General features: G+C 49.0%; 1 protein-coding gene across 4 annotated transcripts in view; it reads left to right on the top strand.

Moving 5' to 3' along the window:
* LOC138567460 (voltage-dependent T-type calcium channel subunit alpha-1H-like) overlaps nucleotides 1-24,989 on the top strand; it is a 1,148,189-nt gene that overhangs the window by 1,075,726 nt on the left and 47,474 nt on the right. For all 4 annotated transcript variants that reach the window (XM_069645666.1, XM_069645668.1, XM_069645670.1 and 1 more), the window contains exon 30: nucleotides 14,863-15,192. In XM_069645666.1, coding sequence (XP_069501767.1) covers nucleotides 14,863-15,192 — 330 coding nt within the window. The remainder of the gene's footprint in view (nucleotides 1-14,862; nucleotides 15,193-24,989) is intronic.

Raw genomic sequence — 24,989 nt, forward strand, 5'->3', positions numbered from 1 at the left:
TCCCTTATGCAAGACCGGGTTGCCCCGGTGTCAACAAGAAATGATAATTTTTTGTCACCTATCGTTACCTCTATGCGTGGCTCCTCCGCACTATTAGGTGTTACTGACAGGATGGGACACACCAAGGCCGTCTGTGGGCTGGCCTATTGGGGGTACAATGATTGGCCATTCCCTGTGTAAGGGTTGTGCCCCAACACCGTCACCCCACCCAATTGCGTTCGTTCAGGTTGTGGTGGTGGCTGTATTAACGCTACTTGTTGTTGTGGCGGTGGCAGGTATTGTTTTATTTGTTGTTGTGGTAGGGAATAGTGTTGATCACTCCCTTGTTGTGACATCTGCTGTGGTTGTATGCCCTGCTGTTCTTGTGATGTCCTAGGTTGTGCTTGTTCATTCCATGCTGGTGTTCCTGGCCTGACCCTGCATGTACGCGACATGTGTCCTAATAGTCCGCAGCTCCAACACACAGGTGGTTCCCTGTTTTGCCATGGGAAGCTCCCTGTGTTGTCCTGGTATACGAGTTGCCCTGTGGGGTAGTTATTTCTGAGTCCCCCAGCCTGTTGTTGGGTATTATATCCATATCCTCTTCCTCTCATAAACCCTCCTCTCCCTCTATTATAATTATAATACCCAGTTCCTTGCATTGGGTACCCTCCTCCCATGTTTGGTGCGTGTAATTGCAGAGGCAGCACTTGCTCTATTACCCCTTGTGGAGGCGCTATTTGAGCTGGATCTTGTGCAGCCACTACTTGCGTTGGGCTTTGGGCCATTGGTGTGGGCGCAGTTATTAGTGCCCCTTCCATTGTATATTTAGTAAGTTTTTTCTGTACTAATTTGGCCTCTTCTGTTTTCCTGTCCTCTTCCTTTTGTTTCATTTTTCCTTGCCATGTTCTACAGTGATGTACTATAGTCAGTTGTATTTCTGGCCATGGTTTTGCTTCCATCCCCACTACTTTCTTTAGTTGTCTCTGAACTCCTTCTGGGAGCCCTTGTACTAGTATATGATAAAATATGGCTGGTGTTTTGTCCCATTGTTCTCTAGTTTCCATGCGCCACTTCTCTTGAATATCCTGGATATAATCAACAGGATCCTCATTCTCACCCATCTTACGGGAAGTAATGGCTCCTATGTCTGATGTGTCTGGGTACTGCACTCTTAGTGCCTGCCATAGCGCATGTCTGCAGTTTGCAAATGGTGCCCCATCATGCGATGTGTTTGTTATTGTTACCCCATGGAATCCCGCTCTTTTCCAAATGTCATCCGCTCTATCCCCTAATATTGATATTAACAGGCCCTTAACATCTCCTACTGCTAGTTTCTGTCCTGCGGTGTGTTTTTCCATTTCATATATCCATTTACCCGCACCTCCACTTAGTGATGGGAGCCTACATTTTATGTTTTCCTTATCCGTATGTTTCCAAGGTACATACTGTGGTCTAACCCCTCCTCTCTCCAGCAGTGGCATTACATTCTGTCTTGTGTCATCCTTTATGCTCCATGATGTTAACTCTTCACACCCCTCCTCTTCCCCCATTCCTTTTACTACTTCAAACTCTTCTTTACTACCTCTGCTCCTACCTCCCTCTTCTTCCTTTCCCCTTTTTTCATCCTTTCCTGTATTCAATATGGGTATGTCTGTTTGTCTGTCTTGCCTGCGACTAGGGAGGTCCCTAAGCCGACATGCATAAGGTGTAAGTTCGTTCATGAAGGGCGCGAGCTTTATTCTGTGCAGAGAGCGTGCAGTGGTTGAACATGTAGGGTGTGGCGTGGGAGAGCGTGATGGGGATGTGGGTGGCGTGGGTTCATTAGTTTGTGTTTCCCCCACTCTTTTCACTTCCTCCTTACTTCTCTCCAGCTCCTCCCATCTTCTACTCACCCAGGGCGAATCTATGTTTGTTCTAGTGAGGTATAGTTTATCTAAGCTTTCCCTTTCACTCTTCCTTCCATCCTCACTGCAAAAATCATTCATAAATGGCGCCCCCCACTCTGCCTTTTTTCCTTTTATTGTTACTGTTTTTAAGTCTATTAGGTCTCCTTCTCCCTTTCCGTTGTTACCAACTGTTCCCCTTAGTGCTGATGTTGTTGCTACCTCTCTACTTTTATATACTTCTCCCCATCTTTCACTCTCCCTCTTACTCCCTTCTCTTTCCCCTTCACTCCTCTCCTCCATCTCCCTACTATTTTCCTCTCTTTTCCTTTTTAATTCTTCCATTACTTCGTTGCTCATCTGTTCCAATATCCTTTCATCCTCTCTCTTCCTTTCCCATTTCACCCTTTCTCTTTCTACTATACTCTCTATTACCTTCCCCTCTTCATATTTTTTAGCTGTCTCTGATATTATCCTCCTCCTCCATATTTCCATTTCTTTTTCATTTTCTTCTTCTTCCTTCTTCTTCTCCCTCATCACTACTCTTGATACCCTATCTGCTGCTGCTTTTACCCTTTCATCTTCTCTCTTTCTCTCCTCACTTTGTTCCCTTAATTTTTCCAATTCATCCTTACCTTCTTTCCTTTTCCTCACTCTCTCTCTTTCCTCCCCCTCAAGTTGTTTTATCAGTTCATTCTGCTCATCCCTTAGTTTAGCTAATCTTTCCTCCAAAATCTCTTCCTTCTGCCGTAGTAGCTCCTCTCCCCTCATTTCACTCTCTCTTGTACTATTCTCGTTTGTTCTCTTTACCGCCTCCCTTTCTTCTCCAGTTAGTGATCCTCGTAATTTCAACAATATCTGTGCAGCTACCCACTCATCGTTTCCTATCTCTACACTCTGCTCTTCTCTCCTCCCGTCCCCCATTGGTATCTTCCCATGAGCCACATATGGTGGAGGGCTGTATGCCGGGTTTGAGTATCCTTCAGCCGCCCTTAACTGTCCTTTTATTTCCCCTAATTCTCTTAAAGGGTACAACCCTCCTCCCTCTGTTTTCACTCCCGGTGTTATGGGTATCTCATTGCTCGGTTCCTGTTTTATGTCAGCTAATTTATCAATCTTTTCTCCTCCCAGTCTTTCGTTCCCCGTATTCTTTGTTCCTTCACCCTCCTTTTCCCCATCCTTTCCTTCTTTCTTAATCTCCTTTTCTTCCGGTGTTTCCCCCATAGTGAACATTCCATTTGGTCCTGGTCGAGACCCCTGGAACATCCTCCATAAGTTAAACACCTCCACATGGTTTGCCAACTTCTTCCCCTTGTATGTATTGTGCAGATGGTTTAGTAGTGAATGTTGGGCATATGGGTCAAAACTACCATTAGGCGGCCATGGTGTTAACATTTTGTTGTCCGTCCCCTGGGTCCACTCTATGCTTTACTTAATTAACTTCTCCCTATGTGGTGGCAGTGTTGTGCATATGTGTTGTAGTGGGGTAGTGAGGGTATTCCCCCACCCTCCCAACCCTCTCCCGTATGACATACTAGCGCTCCCCTTCTTACCCTTCCCCTTGCTAGCAGTTTGCAACATACAACCTTGTATTGCTTACCTTGCCCCGCAAGTGTGGGGACTTACGACAATCCTTTGACAAATTATGCAATGATAATAATCAAAAAAAAAAAAATAATGATAAAACAAATATATGTATAATGTTATATTATATTTCTTTCCCTACGGCCCCCTGCTGCCGAAGCGCACGCAGCCCCCTGCGGCTGCGTACCCCTTACGACGATCTTATACAGTCGTCCTGTTTCCCCGTTCTCCTCCCACTTTTACACTTGCCGTGGCCGGCGTTCTCCGTGCGCAGCCACGCCCCTTTCCCCTTCTCCTCTTTGATCCACTCGTTTATCGTTTATCTCCGTATCCGCTCCTTTATCATCTTTCTCTTCCCCACCAATGTCAAACCCAAAGCTTCTTGTGTTCACGATATTTTACTAAATCCCTACTGGTGACGTCACCTATTTCTTCGAGCTACTGGTATATTCTTGTTATGTTCTTTGAATTCAAAATACACTTGCAATCTACCCCGCTAACCCTACAGCTGTCTTCCTGTCTCTCCTGGAACAAGGTAATCTCATCAATATTATAACCGGACTGCGCACGCTGCGTCGCCTCGCGTGTGATACGCCCCTCAACAGGAGGGCTTAACCAGCCAATTATCTTCCGTTTTGGGCAACTACGTAACTAGCCACCGCCCACAGGGAAACGTCATCTACCTATCGAGTTTCTTGCTCGAACAATAGGGAACCTCATCTACCTATCGAGTTTCTTGCTCGAACAATAGGGAACCTCATCTACTCATTGAATAATAAATGTCAAATCGTAGGAAACCACACACACCCACCCTCACACGTAGTCGCGATTTAGGCCAATCAGTGTCTTACGAGCGGCTGCACGTGATGTTTTCGTGCCCCGCCCCCCTCTTTCGCGTAACGTTAGCTCCCTGTTACGAGCGGCTGCACGTGTTGTTTTCGTGCCCCGCCCCCCTCTTTCGCGTAACGTTAGCCGCCTTCTCTCGCACTCAATTCACTACCATTCATTCCATTATCAACACTCAGTTAAACCTTCGCCGCACCTCTTTACAATACCTCCCTCCTCCCTTATTTACTTCCTCCCCCTCCCTCACAATTTCGCATTGCTTGTTGTGCGTGTCATGCTCACCAAGTTCTCTCGATGCAGGGCCGCTCTACTGCGTGCACCCCTCCAAGCGGCTCGCCACCTCCCCTCGTCTGGACCACGTCTGGACACTCGCCGACCGCGGGCGGGATACTTCTCAACCGGCTCCCGAGGGCCAATATCCGGATTGCGCTGTCCGGTCCTCTCGCAGCTCCGCGATGGTCCTGTAGTCCTCAGAAGGGGGCAACGGCAGAGGGGGCCGCGCCGCCGGGCCTCCTCGCAACGGGAGTGCCTGGAAAAATTAAAAATAAAAGTCGATCTTAAACAGATCTCAGCAGTGCCTCCAACTTGTCGGGGGGAAATTCTGCCGGGGTCGGCCGGGCCGTCCGCAGACCTCCGGGCAGGGAGGCCCCAACTCCTCCCGTGTATATCTCGGATCGAGACAGAGTATGAGGCACACACAAGGAGCAAGGCAACTTCTGCTGTTTATTTATGCAAAACGGCAGGGATGGGTCAAGGAGCGTACGCGTTCGTCCTGACACACACACAATCGTGGGGCTCGCAGGCCCTTTTTACTACATTATGACGCGCTACTTGCGTCACTCCAAAAAGTTAACAAAAAACCTATCGCCACTCTTAATTGGTTGCTCGAGTGGTAGGGTTAGTATAGTACACATATAGAGAATGATATTAGTGGTCAAGGTGTAGTCAGGTGGTATATCTGGGTTGTCCCTACGATTAGATACATAAGAATTGTTACATGAAGACCCTTGAGGATTGGCTAATGTTACTGACGTCTGAGATAAGAACCCCATGTTCTGATTGGTGCATCCGTGAGCTCCCCAGCCTGGGACCACCGTTGTTCCCAGCTCACGGTGTACCTGTGTTTGCAACAATGTTTCAATATGGGTACGTGCAGACAATGTGAGGATTTATTCATAGGTGGAAGGCTGACCGTTCCCACTGTAGCAGGTGTCCATTGAGCCTTTCAAGTGTGTCGGCCTGCGTCTCGTAGCGAGGGACCCAGACGCCTTTTCTCCCCTGGGTTTTGGCATCTCGTCAGGTTCGGCTTGGTCACGTGAGGAGGGACCGTGTTTGAGGCATAATTCTGCACAATTAATATTGTTTTTCCACTGTGTGTCTGGTTTAATTTGTAGATATGATTTTAACATTGGTACGTGGAGTGCGAGGTTGCAACATCGTGCCTTTGATGATTTGTTCTTGACTGTGGGTTTGCAACATTACGACCTTGGCTGGTTGCTCCACTGGGTTCTTTCTGCAGGCTCAGCAACCTGACTTTTGCTTTGTTAATGTCCACGGGAACTCTTGCTTGAGGCCTACTTGGGCCTGGTGCACAAGTAATCCATTTTGTGCATGGATGCTTTAGGTTATAGTGGCATATAGTTCCATGGCCAGTATCGTGTTTCCATTATATCTCTCATGATGGTAACGGGTTTCAAGAGAAGCGTGAGCAAGCGTTATAAATGAGCTCATGATGCGTCTTGCGTTTCTGCATTCTGAAAGCCTATGTAAAAATAATAAAGATGCACGTCCGTGAATAAGCCTGTCGCCTACGTCAGAGCACTGAGTATGTTCTTCGTGTAGATTGGTGTGGAAATGTTCAGTGTGTATATTTGTTCAGCTGTGCTTCCCGTTACCTAGGTCGTCATGGCATCTCTAACGACGTGTAGATTTCAGTCTAGTTGGTCCGTGCCGCAGGTGTCGGCATGGCCAGTGCGGGCTGTTGGGCAGGCAGATGGACACATCCGTATGTTTCTGTACCAGGGTATTTGGTCATCTGGTAAATGGACAAACTCTTCTCGTGGCGGGTGTCTGGGCCGCGACCCTCTAGGCCAAGCGCGAGAGGTGAAGGACGGGAGTCTGGTTTTCCATTCTCCCACTTCAGGTTCTGCATCTATGAGTAGACTATGCAGGGACCCCACTTTTTGTCTTGTTATTTGAGGGGATGCTACCCCCCAAATGTCTAAAGGCACATCAGCCCTGCTGCCTTCATGTGGGCCTTATACGGAAATCCCGGCACCCAGGAGGCGGCCCATCAACAGAGATCTGACAACTTAGATCAAACCTAGGCTTTTGCCTGTTCAAATCCAGACCAGGGTGCCTTGCTGACCTTTCCCCCACTGTGCAGCAATACAGAAATATCCCATCCCACACCTAGGTGGCTGTTACATCCGGCCTCCGCGGGGAGACCGGAGCGATGTGATGGAAGGCCGCGCAGCCTTTGTGGCGCAGCTCCAGCCAGAGCGAAAGAACATGCGTGCACACAGGATTAGTGTTGACCCGGAACTGCCTCCCGTGCTCTGGGGCGGGGCTTTTATTAGTGCAACAGTGTAACATTCCTCCTTTATTTCAAATGAGGTTAACATTAACACAACATGCTGTAACTTTCACTTGAAACAGTTTTAAACTCGTCAAACATCCATGGACCCTCCTTACCCACAGTCTGCAGGAGGTCCACTACCGCACATAGTCTTGGAGCTTGGCGGGCGGTCTCGTGGCCGTTCTCAAACTATATCGCCCACCTCTGGGGCTGACCCCCGCTGTCCCATTGGGTGGCTCACCTTCTCGGTCCGGCTCACCCGTGTCCGGCTCGCTCCACTGCTCCCACGTCCTGTCACCCGCCGCTGCCTCGTCCTGGAGGGGCGCGGGCTCTTCTTCGTTGGACTGAGACGCTTCATCTTCCTGGTGGCCTTCGCCATCGGTCCACAGATTTCGTGGCACCGCCTTGAACCACAACGCATTTCTTGTCACCTGGCGGCGTCCTCTCGTTACCGTCACCATGGTCCCTTGCCTGCCACTGACGGTCCATGGGAGCTCGTCGTATCTGGTGTCCAGTTTTGACTTTGTCGGATTTCGCAACATGACTACTTGGTCGCCCACCTGGTGGTCGGACGGTCTCGCCCTCCTCTTGACACTCATGTGTGCGTTGGCACTCCTTCTCCTTCTCTCCGTGCGCTCCTCATCGACTTCGTCCGGGGTCCTGCTGGGGTGATGTGGAATCGAGGATTTTATGATTGCGCCAAACATGAGGTCAGCTGGCGGGACGCCCGTCGTGCTGTGAGGGGTGACCCGGTAGTTCCGCAGAAAACAGTATAGGTCAATCTTTCACGGGCTGGCGTTCGCCTTTGCCACTCTTAGTACTTTGTTTAGGGTCCTCATGAAGTGTTCTACATCGTCGTTCGCCTGGGGCCACCTCGGCATAATGTGATGGTACTTGATGTTTAGTTTGTGCATGTACTGTTTGAATTCCTCCCCGGTGAACGGGGGGCCATTGTCGCTCTTGATGGTGGTGGGCAAACCATGTGTTGCAAACATTTTCTCTATGGCAGGGATGACCACCTCCGCCGCTGTGGAATCCACTATTTCGACTTCGGGATATTGGGAGTGGTCGTCAGTGGCCACCAGGAGGTAGAGGCCTTCCCGTAGCATGCAGAAATCAATGCTAATGGCGTCCCACCGGCCATGACCACGTTCCGCTGACTGAATGGGTTCAGGTTCAGGTGGGGCCCCGGTTATCTGGCAGGGTAGGCATGTACTTATCAGCCTTTCGACCTTCTCGTCATTCTGTGGGAACCACACCCGGTGCCTGATCCGAGCTTTTGTCCGTGCCATCCCTTGATGTCCTTCGTGGGCCAGCGCCACAATCCTGTCTTGTATGCTCGGTGGGATGACAATCCGATTTCCCCTGAGCAGCAGTCCGCTCCCTGTGATTGACAGGTCTTGTTTTACGGTGAACATCACAGAGAGAAAAACCTTTGCTTCCACTGTCCTGTTGTGGGTGTTTTTCATGAAGGTCTTCCAATCACCTGAGATGATGGCGTCCTTCACTAAGTCGCAGCAGGGGTCTTTGTGGGTCTCCAACTCAATGTCCTCGATGCAGACAGCCTTTGGCCTCATGGCTCGCACCACCTGGCATATGTGCTCCTCGGTCTCCTCGGCCACTTGGACTTCTTGTGAGGTTGCCGCTCGGGGGTGCCTTGAGAGGAAGTCCACTGGGTTTGCACTTCCCGGCTGGTAGGCCAGTTCAAAATTGTACTGCTGGAGGTGCAGCAACCATTTAGTGATTCTTGCTGGAGGGTGTGACGACGTACCCATGAAGATGGGTAATAGGGGTTTGTGATCTGTGATCGCCGTGAATCTCCGTCCATAGAGGTATAGGTGGAAATGACGACACCCCCATAGCACGGCACTGGCCTCCTTCTCAATATGAGAGTATCGCTGTTTTGTCATTGTGAGAGCTCTTGATGCGTATGCGATGGGCCTCTTCTCCCCCTCTTTGGTGACCTGCATGAGGATGGCCCCTAGCCCCACGGGGCTCGCATCCACGAACAGTTCTGTCGGGAGCTCGGTGTCATAGTACGCCATTTTCGTGTCGACAGACAGGGACTCCTTAATGTTTTTGAAAGCCTCCTGGCACTCCTGCCACCATTCCCATTTGGTGTTTAGTTTGTTCAGTTCGCGTAGGGGCTCCGAGAGACTGGCCAGATTGCGGATGAACCTACCGCAGTAGGTGGCCATGCCCAGGAAACTGCGCACTTCAGTGGGTGTCATTGACGGGCTTGCCGCTTGAATGTCTGCAACCTTCTGGGGGTCAGGGGAAATGCCTGTGCTGCTGAATTTGTACCCGAAAAATGTGATTTCAGATTTGAGAAACTCGTACTTTTCCTTATGTATGGTCAATCCAGCGTCTTCTAGCCTGCCCAGTAGCGTCTGGAGCCTCTTGAGATGTTCTTCCCTGTCATGAGCATGAGTCAGGATATCATCGCTCACATTGAGGACACCAGGTATGTCCCGGATGACCTCTTGAATGGTTTGCTGGAAGACCTCAGCCGCAGACGATATCCCAAAGCTCAGGCGTTTGTACCTCCGCAGCCCCAGATGTGATGAGAAGGTCGTGTTGTAGCGAGAGTATCTGTGTAGTTTTAGCTGGTGGTATCCCGCCTTCAGATCAACTTTGGAGAACACTCGCGACCCTGTGAGGTCGGCCACGATTTCGTCAAGCGTGAGTATGATGTGGCGCTCCCGCTTGATGGCAGTGTTCGGGAGACGCATGTCTACGCAAATCCGGACTTTGCCGGGCTGTTTGGGCTTTCTTGTTACTACCATTGGGGAGACCCATGGAGTGGGCCCAGTCACCTCCTCTATTATTACGGCTTCTTCCAGCGCTCTGAGTTCTTTCTCCACTTGTTCTCGCATGTGGAACGGTGTCCTCCTGTGTCTCACTGCCTTCGGCTGTACCGATTCATCAATGTGGAGTCTGATGGTCTTCCCTTTTAGACACCCTATCCCCTTTTGCAGTTTGGGGTATTGATTCAAATTGTTCCCAACTTCTTGCACATCATCGACTTGGCAGATGAACTTGACCAGCCCCAGATTTTCAGCCGCGTCCCCACTCAAAAGGCATTCGATTCCCGCCTTCACGACGTAGATTTTTTACCATAGTCTGTTTTCGCCGTGGACAAGAGTGGTGCGGAACCTGCCGACGACCGGTAGAGGCTTCCTGCTGCCATACGCAAACAGCAGGGTGTCCGTGCCCTTCAGATCCGGTTGTGGTTGTAACGTCTGGAACATGCTCGTGGGCATGACGTTAACGGAGACTCCCGTGTCGATGGTCATCCATACGTGCTGATTTTGGATGTTGACCACGCATTTGCGCCTTTGGAGGTTCTTTCTCTGTGTTGACGCAGACACCAGGTAGACCTTCCTCCCTTTTCTCCCTTGTTCCTTGCCGGCTTCATGTTGTGTGCCTGAGACATCATCCCCCTCTTCCTCAGTCGAAGAGATGACCGTTTCGACTCGCCTTGTGCTGGACTGCTTCTTCTTCTTGGTCCCGCTCTTTTCTTGAGGGTTCTGCAAGGGCTGTGTCATGGTGCCCACTGACCGGCATACCTTCGCATAGTGGTCCTTCCTACCACATGCCCCGCATGTTGTTCCTTGCGCGGGGCAGTTTCGTCGTCCATGTCGCGGTCCACCACACCATCCACACTCTGTGGGACCTTGGACACGTGGTTGCCACTTGTTTTGAGCGTAGCTGCCACCAGCCTCGTCCCTCGTGAATTGTCTGTTGGTGACATGGGACACCATGGCTGTGGTAAGGGCGGGCTGCAGTTTTTGTAACATTGCCCCCATGTTGGCAGCCCTTGTGTGTGCCAGTTCTCTTTGTCGACCCAGTTCGAGAATCCGTGTAAGGGAGATGCCTTTCTCACCAAGTACCATCCGTCTCAGCTTTTCCGATTGGATGCCATTGATGAGCTGCCTCCGGATTTCTTTTTCGACGTTTGTGAACTCACAGGACATGGCTAACTTCCTGAGCCATGTGTGGTAGGCGTCCAGCGTTTCATCTTCTGCCTGAATGGTGGTGCAGAATATGAATGTCTCATAGTCTGGGTTTAATTGGGGGAGGAAATGCGCCATCAGTGCGTCTTTCGCACTTTTGTATGCGTCCTGGCCATCATCAACGTTTAAGGAGTTGAATATGCGTAGTACCTCGTCCCCCACGTTTAGCAGCAGGTGCGACCTCATCTTCCTGGCAGTCGTTATGTCCTTGCATTCCATCGCCATTTCGAATTTCTGGATCCATAGCTGCCACCTGGGGCCGACTGACGACAGGTCTGTAAATGGGTCAAAAGGCTGGATCACTCCCGAGGAGTGTCCCTGTGGGGGAGCCTGTGCTGATGACATCGACAGGTTTGCCACCAATCTGGATGGTGTACCAGGCCTGGGGGTGGACGTGCCGGTTGCCATCGCTGGGGTTCGCTTGCCTCACCTCGGTGCTGGTCCCTGGGCGATCCCTTCTGACTTTCCAGGTGGGCAGTAGTGTCAGGATCAGGCACTCATCACGTGCACCCGTGCTGGATTTGTGGATGTGTTTCCGCAGTGGGCCTTCCTGATGTATCCTGGAGCTTCCGGCCCATGGGAGGCAGGTAGAAGGCCTCGGTGCTTCCACGTTTTGGTGGCCTGCCCATTTGTTGGTTGTATCCAGGTTGATTCAGCTGAGGATCATATTCCTCTGGTGTAGCGGAGAAGAAAAAAAAAAGGTTTTTTTTTTTTTTTGTGGGTGGGGGATTGCGTGTCTGTGTCCCCCCACCTGGTGTCCAAAAATGTATTTTGTATGGCCGTGGGCCATCAGCAGCCTGTTGAGCGCCGAGCGTGTGTGTTTTGTATTCTCCTCCTCGTCGCCATTGTTACATCCGGCCTCCGCGGGGAGACCGGAGCGAAGTGATGGAAGGCCGCGCCGCCTTTGTGGCGCAGCTCCAGCCGGAGCGAAAGAACACGCGTGCACACAGGATTAGTGTTGGCCCGGAACTGCCTCCCGTGCTCGGGGGCTGGGCTTTTTTTAGTGAGCCCTGCGTCACCGCGTAGCGGGACGCAGGGCGGATGTAACTGTGGCCTGCAGCAACATGCAGTTGCATAACATAATCACGTTTTACACTGTAAGGCTATACGCTCACTGTAACCCTGAGCAAAGCGTGGTCATTGTAACAAAAACACTTTCTTGAAACAGTGCCTCCAGGCCTCTGGGCTGCTAGTGCGCTTTACAAATTTAATAAATAAATAAAATAAATAATAAAATTAATAAATACCTAATGTATAACGTATTTTATTTTCGAGTGAGGAAAAACATTCTGGAAGCTTTTTGTTAATGTTGATGTTAAATGGCATTTGTACCGCACAATCACCACTGGAGTGGTCCCCTGTCACTCTGGCGGATCTGAAAAGGAAAGGGGGTGGGGTGAGTTAGTGAGACTGAGCGGGAAAAGTGCAAGAGAGCATAAATGTGCTTTCAGCAGCTTCAGTTCAGTTGGCACCATTCGTTGAGTTCTCCTTTCTTCAAACCTAAGATCATGCCTGTGATGCTGATTTTCCTGGTGACAAAGGGACTGTCGCCGAGATACCTCATTGGTCTTTACTGCATCAGTGTGTCTGCATTTGCCAAACACAGTCACTGTACCAGAGGGACCCAGAACTGTCAGCAGCTGCATCCCAGTCCCCCAGTGCAGGGATTAATTGCTATCAGACTAACCTGCTTTGTTTCCATGACCAGAAACGGTGCTAAGGCTACACTGCACTGCACTGCACTATTCCTGCATCAGGAACCGAGAATCTCCCTCCCTCCAGAGATCAACACTGCCTGCATGTTACAAATTATGTTGCATTGTGCTTGTCTCTCTCGCGCGGCGTACCCAAAGTCGAAGGAGGTGGGTGGCATGTGTCAATATAGTGTTGATTTAATAATCAAACTAGTTAACTGTCTCGGGAGGATAGCTCAGGGGCAACGCGCTCGCCTTGGTAGCAAGACGTCGCAAGGGTGAGCTGGCTGAGTGATGTATTCATGCATTCCTTAGGCGATGAATCTTGTTGGTGAACTTACAGAGATTGAACAAACAACTCAACTAATATAATACAAGTAACTCCACAAGAAACATACAATAATGTTCCATACGCGAATTGCAATTGGTATTCCCTCTGAAAACTAAATCTCCCACCATCCAGAAACCTCCATCCGGGCAATCCACAGGCTTGCCTCTTAAGTATTGCTCTCTCACAGGGCAGCTGCGATAGAGAACACAAGTCGGGGCCTGCCACAGATACACTTCCCCTCCTTAAAGGGCTGCACATGTAGGGAGTTCCTAATATGCCCCCCCCCCCTCTCTCAGCCAGCGGAAACCTCCTTCTAGCCCCCCTCCCCAGATGAATAACATGCTGGTGCTTGCCCATTGGAAGAAGGTGAGTGTGCCACTACTTTAAAAAACATTCTGTTTACCATTCTGTACAGAGAATGTGTCCCTCCATGTCCCTGTGCAAGGGAAAATTCAACAGTGTAATTCTTCAGAGTGTCCTTACAAAAGAGACCCAGTAAATGGCCAGATTTCCCTGAAGGCCAATCCGAGAGAGAGAATTTTTGGTCTTAGTTGCATATTTATAACGCACTTAATGCCCAGAGGTTTCTAAGAGCGAACCTGGGACCAAACCTGTGTTGCTTCGTGTCGTCTTGCTTCCAAGGCGAGCACTTTGCCACTGAGCTATCCTCCCGGGATGAATATTCAATGAATATTCAGAAGTCGATGCACAAAATCAATAATTGCTATAGCCCCCAGTAGAAGGACTACCAGCGGGCACCCCATAATGTCTCAAATTCCACATCTGCAAAATATAGCAGAATACAGAGGAGCATATTTTAATATTTTTTTTTTTTTAATTAAATATCCAATAAAGTTGCTGACTGCTAATTCACCTGGGTGGGTTACTGTCTGATCGTTCATGGGGCTCCCCCAGTGACCTGGGGTGCTTTTCTCACCTGTTGGGAAAGATTTGCAACCTTGATTCATGTGAACTGAGCGCACAAAGTGTTTGTAAATATCCCAGCGCATGTTACACCAAGGGGTGTCAGGCTTATATTAACAGGTAGCCTATTACAGACCCCCCGCCCCCTGATCAGGCCCGCTCCATTTTTGTTTCTGTTTTCCTGCCCTATTCTTAATTGCTGTGCTCTAAGGCCCACGGGCGTGTAGCGCCCTGCAAGAACCTAAATACATTAATCATTGTATTTCTGTGAAAGTCAAAAATGATCGTGTTCGTGTGTATGTTTGGAATAGGTTGTGTTGTGCGTTTCGAGTGTTTTACACATTGTTTTTGCTCCATGATGTAAGCCCCACCCTTGTTTGGTGCTGTGTCTTTGTCTGGGGGCGGGAGGGGGCAAAGAGGTGTAGGATGCATAGTAGGGGTTCAGAAGAACTTTCTATTTTAAGATGTATTGTTTATGGATGGACAGACGAGACGACACATATGAATTTGCACGTTAAGAATTCGATTTTATTTGACATTGAAATGTGGAGAAAAGTCATAGCTTTGATAAGAAATACCAATGTATCAAACCGTCTGAATTGTTTGGGAGTTCTGTTGGTAAAAGAGATGGGGACCTCCGTTCATATTGTGTATGTGCCTGGGTACCCAAACTACACCTCAGTGGTGTTGTCCCATGAGGCTAAAATATGCCTGGGGATGCCTGTTCTCTTGTGCAGAAGAGATGTGACCTAGCAGGTCGGGCTGGACTGCTCCTTTAAGTGTCGGCCCTAACCTCATTTGCCTATGGTCTTTCCCCTTCTGTAATGGCGTGACTGAAAAACGGTGGCCTGGAGGGTTACCAAGAGTAATGCCAGTGGTTTTGATTAATTCAAAATCTTCCAGCTATCACCTTTCTGTTTTGCATGTATCAAGGGAGAACATATGTTGAGATTATTTCTATGTTGTGCTCCATCTTCTAGTTTCCTCTTGTAACTTATTCTGTTTCGCCTTCCTTTGTTGCCAGGATACTCTCCGCGAGTGCACCCCGGACGACAGGCACTGCCTCACCTACCTGCCCTTCTTCTCCCCGGTCTATTTCGTCACGTTTGTCCTGATCGCCCAGTTCGTCCTCGTCAACGTCGTCGTGGCCGTCCTCATGAAGCACCTCGAAGAGAGCAACAAAGAGGCCCGCGAGGATGCTGAGATGGATGCTGAGATTGAGATGGAAATGTCTCGCGGCGTGACTTCCCCCAGCAGTGCCGGGGTGTGCACACCCACCCCGGATAGCAAAGCCACCTTTGGGAGCCAAGAAACATTGAAGTCAGAGTATCCGGCGTCACTAAAGCAAGCAATGGTAAGGCAGATACTCATCTTACCTTTTTCATCTATAGTCCAGGAAGCTTGGTATGTAAATCAATGGTTCCTAGTGATTCCATTGACAGCCAAACCATCGACAACCATACCATTGACAAAATAAATCTAAAGAAAAAACATTGAATGCATTTTTAAAAAAAAAACATTTTATAAATGGGGGGTTCTTCCCAACCCCCCTTTATGAAAACATTAAAACACATTTTTACTAAACTAAACCCTTTATCATTTAAAAAAATGCATTTGATGGTTTTTTTCGATGCATTTTTTTCAATGGTATGGTCTGTCGATGCTTCGGATTTGATGCAATGACCGGACACCAAATCAATACTGTAGCAGGAAGACATGCACTAAATTGGGGACTGCGGAATTTCTATCAAAAAGAACACAATCAGACTCATTACAAGTATGGCAGTGTGGGCAAAAAGTTGCCATAATTACTGCCAATTTTCCTGCACTGCCACACTAAGAGTATGGACCTGGAGTGGGGGATTTACCTCCAGCATCATGTTGGAGGTAAATCTTCCCAATGTCCACCAGGAAATCGGCAAAATCTGCAGAATTACTTTGGCAGTAATTCCCCCTGCAGTAATTCTTCCGCAAAAGCACCATAGAGTCCAATGGACTCTGAAAAAATGGTGATTAAGTCCGCCACCACCACTTGTAATACAGCAGTAATTCCACCAGACCAGGTGCCGGTAACGGGAATTTCGTTGGCCGGTATTCAAGCAGATTTACTGCGGAATACGGATGATATTGCGAATGAGTTCGAAGATAAAGTAAGAACACACCCTTGTCTTTTTTGGGGGTGGGATCCTAGGCAAGCACACGAGAATGTGGAGGGGCTTTGGATGCGTCAGGTCAGGGAGGTGTCAAGAGCGTCTGAATCATGGACTATTAAGGCATTACGTGTGTGACTTTTCTACAAAATGCAGACAAATTATGTTGGTGATTTGGCCCTGATTCGTACACATATTCCTTGCTTAAAGTTACCCGGCAGCAGATTCTTCATTCTAGGTCCAGTTGAGCCCCTGCGAGTTCAAATGTCAGCTCCTTATATGTAGGTGACACAAAGTCAGTGCAGCAAAACAGAGCCAGAATAACATGACCTCGATATGTGCAACCTAAAACCTACAGGACAATGCTCTTCAAGGTGCCATATTAAGATATTGAGCACAGGCGGTCGATGAATGCACGGAGGAAGGTAAGTGGCCCCAATATTACAAGCAGGGTTCAACATATATTGGAAATCTTCTGTTGCGTGGGCCTTTCAGCTGGGGAAGCACATGCTGTCATCGGGGAGCCGGGGCTCTTTATCAGCAGAGGAAGTAGGTGGTAGCTTCTGGTAAAATACTCCAGTTATCTCTGCTGTCTGGTGAATCCCTCCTCTGAGAATGTGTGGTACAGGATTCAGGGCCATCCCCACTTATTACACTATTCTGAGCTAATTCAGTGATATGCAACCCTGGGTCACCCCACCTATCTGCCCTATGCCGCTTAATGATTACTGCCAAGCGCACCCATTCCATGATTCTGCTCTACATCTCTCTGTGATGGGCAACCCCTCCCATCCCATGATTCTGCTCTACATCTCTCTGTGATGGGCAACCCCACCCATCCCATGATTCTGCTCTACATCTCTCTGTGATGGGCAATCCCACCCATCCCATGATTCTGTCCTATGCCGCTTAATGATTACTGCCACGCGCACCCATTCATTGATTTTGCTCTCTGTCTGTCAGTGGTGAACTACCCCACGCATTCCCTGATTTGTCTCTATGTAGCTCAAGTATGGACACCCTTGGGTCACCCCCAACCAGTCACTGTTTCTGCTCTACATTCTCTCAGTGATGGGCAACCCCACCCATCCCATGATTCTGCTCTACATCTCTCTGTGATGGGCAACCCCACCCATCCCATGATTCTGCCCTATGCCACTTAATGATTAACAGCCACTCCTACCCATTCCATGACTCTGCCCTATGCCACGTAATGATTAACAGCCACTACTACCCATTCCATGACTCTGCCCCATGCCACGTAATGATTAACAGCCACTCCTACCCATTCCATGACTCTGCCCTATGCCACTTAATGATTAACAGCCACTCCTACCCATTCCATGACTCTGCCCTATGCCACGTAATGATTAACAGCCACTCCTACCCATTCCATGACTCTGCCCTATGCCACTTAATGATTAACAGCCACTCCTACCCATTCCATGACTCTGCCCTATGCCACGTAATGATTAACAACCACTCCTACCCATTCCATGACTCTGCCCTATGCCACTTAATGATTAACAGCCACTCCTACCCATTCCATGACTCTGCCCTATGCCACTTAATGATTAACAGCCACTCCTACCCATTCCATGATTCTGCCCTATGCCACTTAATGATTAACAGCCACTCCTACCCATTCCATGACTCTGCCCTATGCCACTTAATGATTAACAGCCACTCCTACCCATTCCATGATTCTGCCCTATGCCACTTAATGATTAACAGCCACTCCTACCCATTCCATGACTCTGCCCTATGCCACTAAATGATTAACAGCCACTCCTACCCATTATATGACTATGCTCTATATATTTCAATGGTGGACAATGCCGGGACAACCAGTTGTCTGTCACCTTTTTCATTGCCCCCCCCACTGCAATGCCTTGATACACATGCATCCTCCATGAAAAGGCTCGTTCCCCTCCTTGGCCAATAGTTGCTGGCCCTCATAACCCTCCCATTCTGGCACACCACACCTATCTGACCCCCACCTTTTCGTATCCCTGGTCCACTCCATTGGCCTGCCCCCGCTCCCTACTGTACCAATCACCCACCACTCCCAGCCACTTCCCTGTTTGCCCACCTCGGTCTGGAACATTAGCCATGGACCCTCTCCTCTTTACCTGTCTCCGCCTCGCCATCGAACCTCTGTTTTCTTCTGTGCATCCTGTCACATCTTCTACAACTCTGCCACACAATTTTTGTCGCCCATTTGTGTTTTGCTGTTGTTTCCATTATTACTCTCAGAACTGCCTGCCACTTGTCCCCTTACGCACCACTCTCCCCTGTCCAACATGGCACCCCACACCACCTGCCCAGTGTGCATTGACATATGCGCACACCATTAAGTCAACAAACCTTCAATTTCTCGAAGGGAGGTTTGTCATTATTAGCATAAGGTTTAATTCACTTATACACGGTTTCATAACTGTCTGAACATGGGTCAGCCCATTCATTCTACCCTGCGTCTCCCAATGATTGACAGCCCTCAGCCAATCCATCTCCATATTATTCCGCGCTACCTCGATCAATGGCGGGCTACTACATTGGTATGCTATGGTATGATAAGGATCAAAGAACACGGAAACTTTGCATAGCATGTGGTTATTTGTGTAGTTTGTATAGACAACGCTATGATGCCGCAGGGAACCACAGCAGACACAGCTCCCCTCTATGATGCCGCTGAAACCCGCAGCAGACACAGCTCCCCTCTATGATGCTGCTGAGACCGGCAGCAGACACAGCTCCCCTCTATGATGCCACTGAGACCCACAGCAGACACAGCTCCCCTCTATGATGTCGCTGAGACCCGCAGCAGACACAGCTCCCCTCAATGATGCTGCTGAGACCCGCAGCAGACACAGCTCCCCTCTATGATGCAGCTGAGACCTGCAGCAGACACAGCTCCCTCTATGATGCCGCTGAGACCCTCAGCAGACACAGCTCCCCTCTATGATGCCACTGAGACCCACAGCAGACACAGCTTCCCTCTATGATGCTGCTGAGACCAGCAGCAGACACAGCTCCCCTCTATGATGCTGCTGAGACCCGCAGCAGACACATCTCCCCTCTATGATGCCGCTGAGACCCGCAGCAGACACAGCTCCCCTCTATGATGCCACTGAGACCGGCAGCAGACACAGCTTGCATCAATGATGCAGCTGAGACCCGCAGCAGACACAGCTCCCTCCATGATGCTGCAGAGACCCGCAGCAGACACAGCTCCCCTCAATGAGGCCACTGAGACCCTCAGAAGACACAGCTCCCTCTATGATGCCACTGACTTCATGCTTAGAGCACTTCAGGTGCTGCAAACCAAAAGGCCTAATTATCCACAAATTCTCACAATTTATAAAGCATACGCCACTATTGCAATCACAATACAAACATTCAAATATCTTTAAAAAAGAGCGCTAAAATTACGTCAGCGGGATTACAAGTGTTGCCACAAAGATAACACGCCACATGTTCTGATGACTTCAACAGAATTCATACAATATGCCTTTGTTCATGTGAGCATCTTTTGCTTAGTACGCAAGCAGATAAGCAGCTGTAGACCAACCCAATGAAAACACAGACACATGACATGAAATTGACTGTTAATTTCATATCATTGTAAGCACCATCTGTGAACTAGACATAACCTGGTAGTCATATGTCCCTGGTCCACCGAAAGTCGTCAGCTGGATCATGAACTTGTCTTGACATCTCTGATTGCAAGGAAGTAGCCGGCTAGCCCTGTCTTACCATAGTGGGCGTGCCTGTGTCCCAGAGGATATTGGACCCCCTTCCTATGGAATCAGAGAACGTTCTTTGAAAACATTTGCCTGTCCCAATGATGACTTAGAATTATAACAGTTTGGGGGTCTGAACGGCATTTTAAATGGCAACATGCTGCGCTAAAGCCATAAACAAAGAAACCAAGCTTATTTCTAGAAGAAAGACTTCAAAAAATGCTTCAAGACTTCCTCACATCATTGACAGCTCTGATGATGGAGCAGCTCACCATGGGGGAGAATTGGTGATCAGGAAGATGCGACCTTATCAACGGATGCAGGGCATGCGTGCACACAGGCTGCTTTTGAACCCAGAACCAGCCGCTTGAAGCCCCACCTGGCCAAGTCCCGGCTGGATCAACAGGAAGCCAATCGCTCGAGACTCCTGAGTCAACGCCCACCTCCTCAAATGCTCGTGCATGAGCTGATGATGATCCAGCTCAAAGATTCCCCATTCATGGGCCAAGTTTCCTTACCACAGTCCATTGTAAAATAGAGAAGGCGGATCCCTGAAAAAGAGGGGGAGGTGCATGAAAGACCGTCTGAGTCTACAGTGTATAGTGAGTAAGCAAGGCCAGTGCAGAAAGCTTAGAGAAAGGAATGGGACAGCCACTGCTTCAGAGGCCCTTATTTTCTCTGCACAACACTATCCAGCAATGGCTACAAACACTAGGTAGATCATTTTGCTTCCTTGTATAATTTGGTGGTGGGGAGTCATGTCTCCCCGGCACCAAATTTTGGTCATTTGCACGGTGGAGTACAAGTATGCAGGGCAAAAGGTGACATACAAGTATGTACACTGCCTTTTGCCCTGCACTTTTGCCCTCAGCCTTGCAAATGAGTAAACTCTGCCTTCCATGCTCACATTAGCAGGCAGTGTTTACAATTACAATTAAACGCTACCTACAATGCTTGCATGTCATTGTAATTGTAAATGCTGCCTACTATACGAGCATGGTAGGCAGCATTTGCAATGAATGCCTATGGGATCCGCCAACTTTTTCCTGGCCCAAAAAGGATCCCAAGCATTTACACCAGCATGAAAATGCATGCAGAAGCTAATTCTGGTTCGTTTGTATGGTGGAGAGGAAGGGATGCAGTGGAAACGCAAGTTGCGTTACAGCCCTCTTCTCTGCCATACAAATCATTGAAAATGGGGCGTGACATTAATGGACGGTGTAAAAGCCTTATGCAAGAAATGACACCTTACATTAAAAAATTAGCTCCGAGGGTGCTTAAACGCACTTATAAGAACACACTGCAGCGCAGTGCCTAATCTCAATCAAGATGGCGCCCCTCAACAACTGGAGCTGCAGAAATAAGGAACAAATCAACAAGGGGGAATATAATGTTAGCTCTAGTTGCACACAATCACTGCTGCTAAGCCCAGTGCTCCGGACAGAGCTGCCCATCACTCTGCAGGCTGGCAAACAGGAACCCAAGGCCCCCTGCCATAAAGCTCCACTTGCTCTCAACTCTTTCTTCCTCCGATTGCATACCAATGCTTGAAAACCACAGCCCAGAGAGCTGCACAATAAGGAGCTATAGGGGTCTGAGAGGCAGGCGAGCTCCCCAGATGCCCTCACCTCCCAAACAGAGCACATGAGCGAATGGAGCTGGGCACAAAGCTCAAGTCGCGGGTACACGCTGGTGGATGCAGTCCACCCACATTTTTCAGTGGGTGGACGCAGTGCCCCTGGGTATCTTAGAGGTTGTGTGTAAAATAAAAACATTTGACGGTATTCTTCGAACGTATGCCGACCTGGGGATTCAAACCACAGTCGCCAGGTTCTCAGGCCAGGCATTTCACCACTGCACCATATAACCCGATGAAAAGCCTGATAAACTAAAGTTGGAATTACGTATTTTGGGACTGCATGTTCCAAGGCAAACATTGGTATTGATTCTTGGAGTTCAGAACATAAACTTTTTAACATTTTCAAACACTATTAGAAGAAAGTATCCTCTGTGCGTTGGTGGTGGGTGATGTTTTTATGAAAGGCAAATGCCATCCGTCCTGCGCATTTTGTATGATTATGGAAAGCCAAGGGAATTCAATTTGCACATGGCACCTAGATATGCTAATTTCCGTTGACATCACAGCCTACCGTGTTTGTTAAAGAGTCCCCCCACTTTATTTTTTTGAGACTTGACCCCTGGCTGTGCAGATATCAAAGCTCTGACTGAGAGGCCTCCAGCCTGCACTAGTGTAAAGAAGCAGGCGGGTCTTGAAGGGACAGGCAGACAAGAGGGCCAGGTAATGCTAGAAGGCAGCGTGAGGACCACCCGGAGTGGCCACAACAATTTCTCCAACTAACCCCCATGCGGCTAAAATCCCACTCTCTACCAGGTTGGAAGTGGAAGGTGGAGGGGGGTAGTGCTTAGAGTCAGGTGAAGGGGTGAGCCAAGGGTAAGAGAGGAAGGAGCCAGGGAGAGTGAGCAAAAAGAAAGTCGCTGGCAAAGGGAATTATAAATATATATATTATATATATATATATATATTTTTTTTTTTATAACGCGCCTAATACCAAAGAGGCTTCCAACTGCGGATCCAGGATTCGAGCCTGTCCTGCTCTACGTCATCTTGCTTCCAAAACGAGCACGTTGCTCCTGAGCTCAACTACCTGTGCCCTGAGAGGGGCTTTCCCCATCAATGGAGGGAGGGGCACTCTCAGGAAGAATGTCAGTATAAAAAAGGAATGGCCACTGTTTTCCTACTCTCCTTCCACTGATGTGTGAGTTCCATTTTTCAAGTTGAAAGACTTACAAACCCCTGCAACTCCTGCCTCAGAAGAAAGAAAAATGGCTGAAATGGAAATTGAGAAAGAGGCTACAAAGAAAGAGGGGTTAGGTAGATAACATCAAGACCAGCCCAGAAAGCAAACACATTCTCTTTAGAGGCAGTACCAAGGGCAACCATGGATGGGGGGGGGGCTTTTTCTCAGCTGAAGGGCCCTTTCACTGGCACTAGGGAGAGGTGCCCAGGACACAAGATCCTCAGTTCGATAATTCACGCGTCTTCAGTCAATTCAAAGCCTGCGACACCACAATGGCAAATGAGAACCCAGAGCTGATGTTTCCATTCAGAAATATCCAAATGGGAAGCAGAGCCCCCACACATTTTCAGAAGTGAAGTAACCTGGACATACTGCGCCAAAAAGGGCCTAACCCATAGGCTGGCCACGCGATCTTGATAAAGATGATGTGAGAGGTCAGCCACTCCATGCACCTACCTTTGGTGATTTGGAGGATCCCCGTCATGCTTCAAGAAAAAGAAGCTGGCTCCTGTGCTGGCCCACGAGCTGAGCGTGCCCTATGGGAAGGACAAGGGACAAAGGGCCACATAAAAATAGTGGATCAGGAGGCGGAATGGCAGGCACTAGTGGCACAAGGTAATCCCCAGTCAGAGCTAGGTCAGGCTCAGGGGGCCTGCCACGGATTCCAATGAAGAAGCTGGGGGAGACACTGCTCATAGGAAAACAAGCAGCAGGACACAGTGATAAAGGACTGCAGAAGCAACTGAGGAAAGAACAAACTTAGAGGGGCCTGGTATAAATTACTATGCCACGATTGCAAAATGGAGAAAGAGCCCAGCCTTTCTGAAAAGTCATAAGGGAGAAGTGTCGAATAGCAGAACTGATATTAGATTCAATTATACAAAGGAAGACAAAAGCGCTCGAATGGACAGGTTAGAGGAACATGCGGGCGGAGAGTCAACTAGGGTGCTGGAGGAAGACACATCAAGCAAACAAACATTAAGCAAACAATTATACCCCCAACCCGCAGCGACCGTAAAAAGAGATCAAAAATCAAACATCAAATGGCAAGCCTAGATCCAGCAGAGCAACATGATAGCTCAAACAACGGAAGAACGTAGGTAGGAAGACTTCTTTCAGCAAAAGGTAGGAATGAAAAGCGGGAGGGAAAGTCAAAAAGCTGCTTCACAATGTGAGGCTACATTGGCTCAAGAGCAGGGGCCAGAAAAAAGCCAGAAAAAGTCAACCGCAAATCAGAGAACCTTCCGGAAGTAGGATATGGAGGGAGCTAGCAGACCCTCCAAGCCTAACATAGAGGTAAATGCCCAGGATTTGGGAAAGAAGGAAGGTGGCAATCACACTTCAAACACTCTGGTAGAGAAAACACAAGTCTGACATCATTTGGGGGCAACCCACTCTTGGGGGTGAGGCACCCATCAAGCATTCCATGCATTGTGGATTCAGTGGGTGTAGTGAAGTGGGATACTGAGGACATCACGAAGGGATGCTTGTATTGCAACTGCAACACTGGTGACTTGGAAACTAGGAACCAAATAGGCAAAGGACACCGGTGAAGCAGCATGTACAAGGGAATACCCACTACAATTATGTGCAATTATTACAAGATCACGACGCTGTTCTGTTAATTGTCTGCTCGTGGCTAGAGCATGCAGAGAAAGGTGCCTGCCACGCACGTCAGAGACTCTTTGCCACTGATGATAGGGAAGCCAACCCTAATCATGGCATGTTAGGACAGGAGCAAGTGAGGTAGACTGGCGCTATAGGACACACAAGGCTATGCAAGGGACATCAAGAGGCTGCAGAAGAAATGCATGTGACCAGCAACGGGCACAGGTGCCTGATGCAGAGGGAGACGCGGCAGCATGCATGGGGTTAGTGGTGTCAGTTTCAGGCTAGACATGGAAGCACGCGTTCTGAACATGCTCATGGTGTGCTACAAAAGTTGCACAAAACAAAGACAGAAAGAAATCAAGGGGACCCCAGTAATGAAAAAAACTTTCTAGAGATCCCAACACTAATCTAAATAAGGAGCAAAGAGTACCGGGTGCAAAACTGCCGATCCTTTCACCAGGGACACTCCCAGTGGAACCACAAAAAGATTCCCTGTGCCTACTAAATGCAGCGGAACAGTGCGAGCCCATAAGGTAAGGGGAGCGACCATCCAAAAACTGTCTTCCCTCAAAAACCCTCAGCTACGGCAGGCACCAAGAGGTGAGAGCAGCTAGCAACACTGGCACCGCCAATCACGCAGTCACACCGGTGCTTGACCGGCCCAAGTGGATCTAATAGGCCTCATCACAAGTTGGGCAGAGCCGGTATACCGCCCAATGCAATTTGTGATACCACAACTTGGTCCGGCACAATTTACGAGGGCGGTAAATCCCCATTCTCCATTAGGTCCATGGGGTTGGGGGCACTATTACTGCCAGCAGTAATTTC

This window comes from Ambystoma mexicanum, chromosome 2p, assembly GCF_040938575.1.
Source record: "Ambystoma mexicanum isolate Mex_15411 chromosome 2p, UKY_AmexF1_1, whole genome shotgun sequence".
NCBI lineage: Eukaryota > Metazoa > Chordata > Amphibia > Caudata > Ambystomatidae > Ambystoma > Ambystoma mexicanum.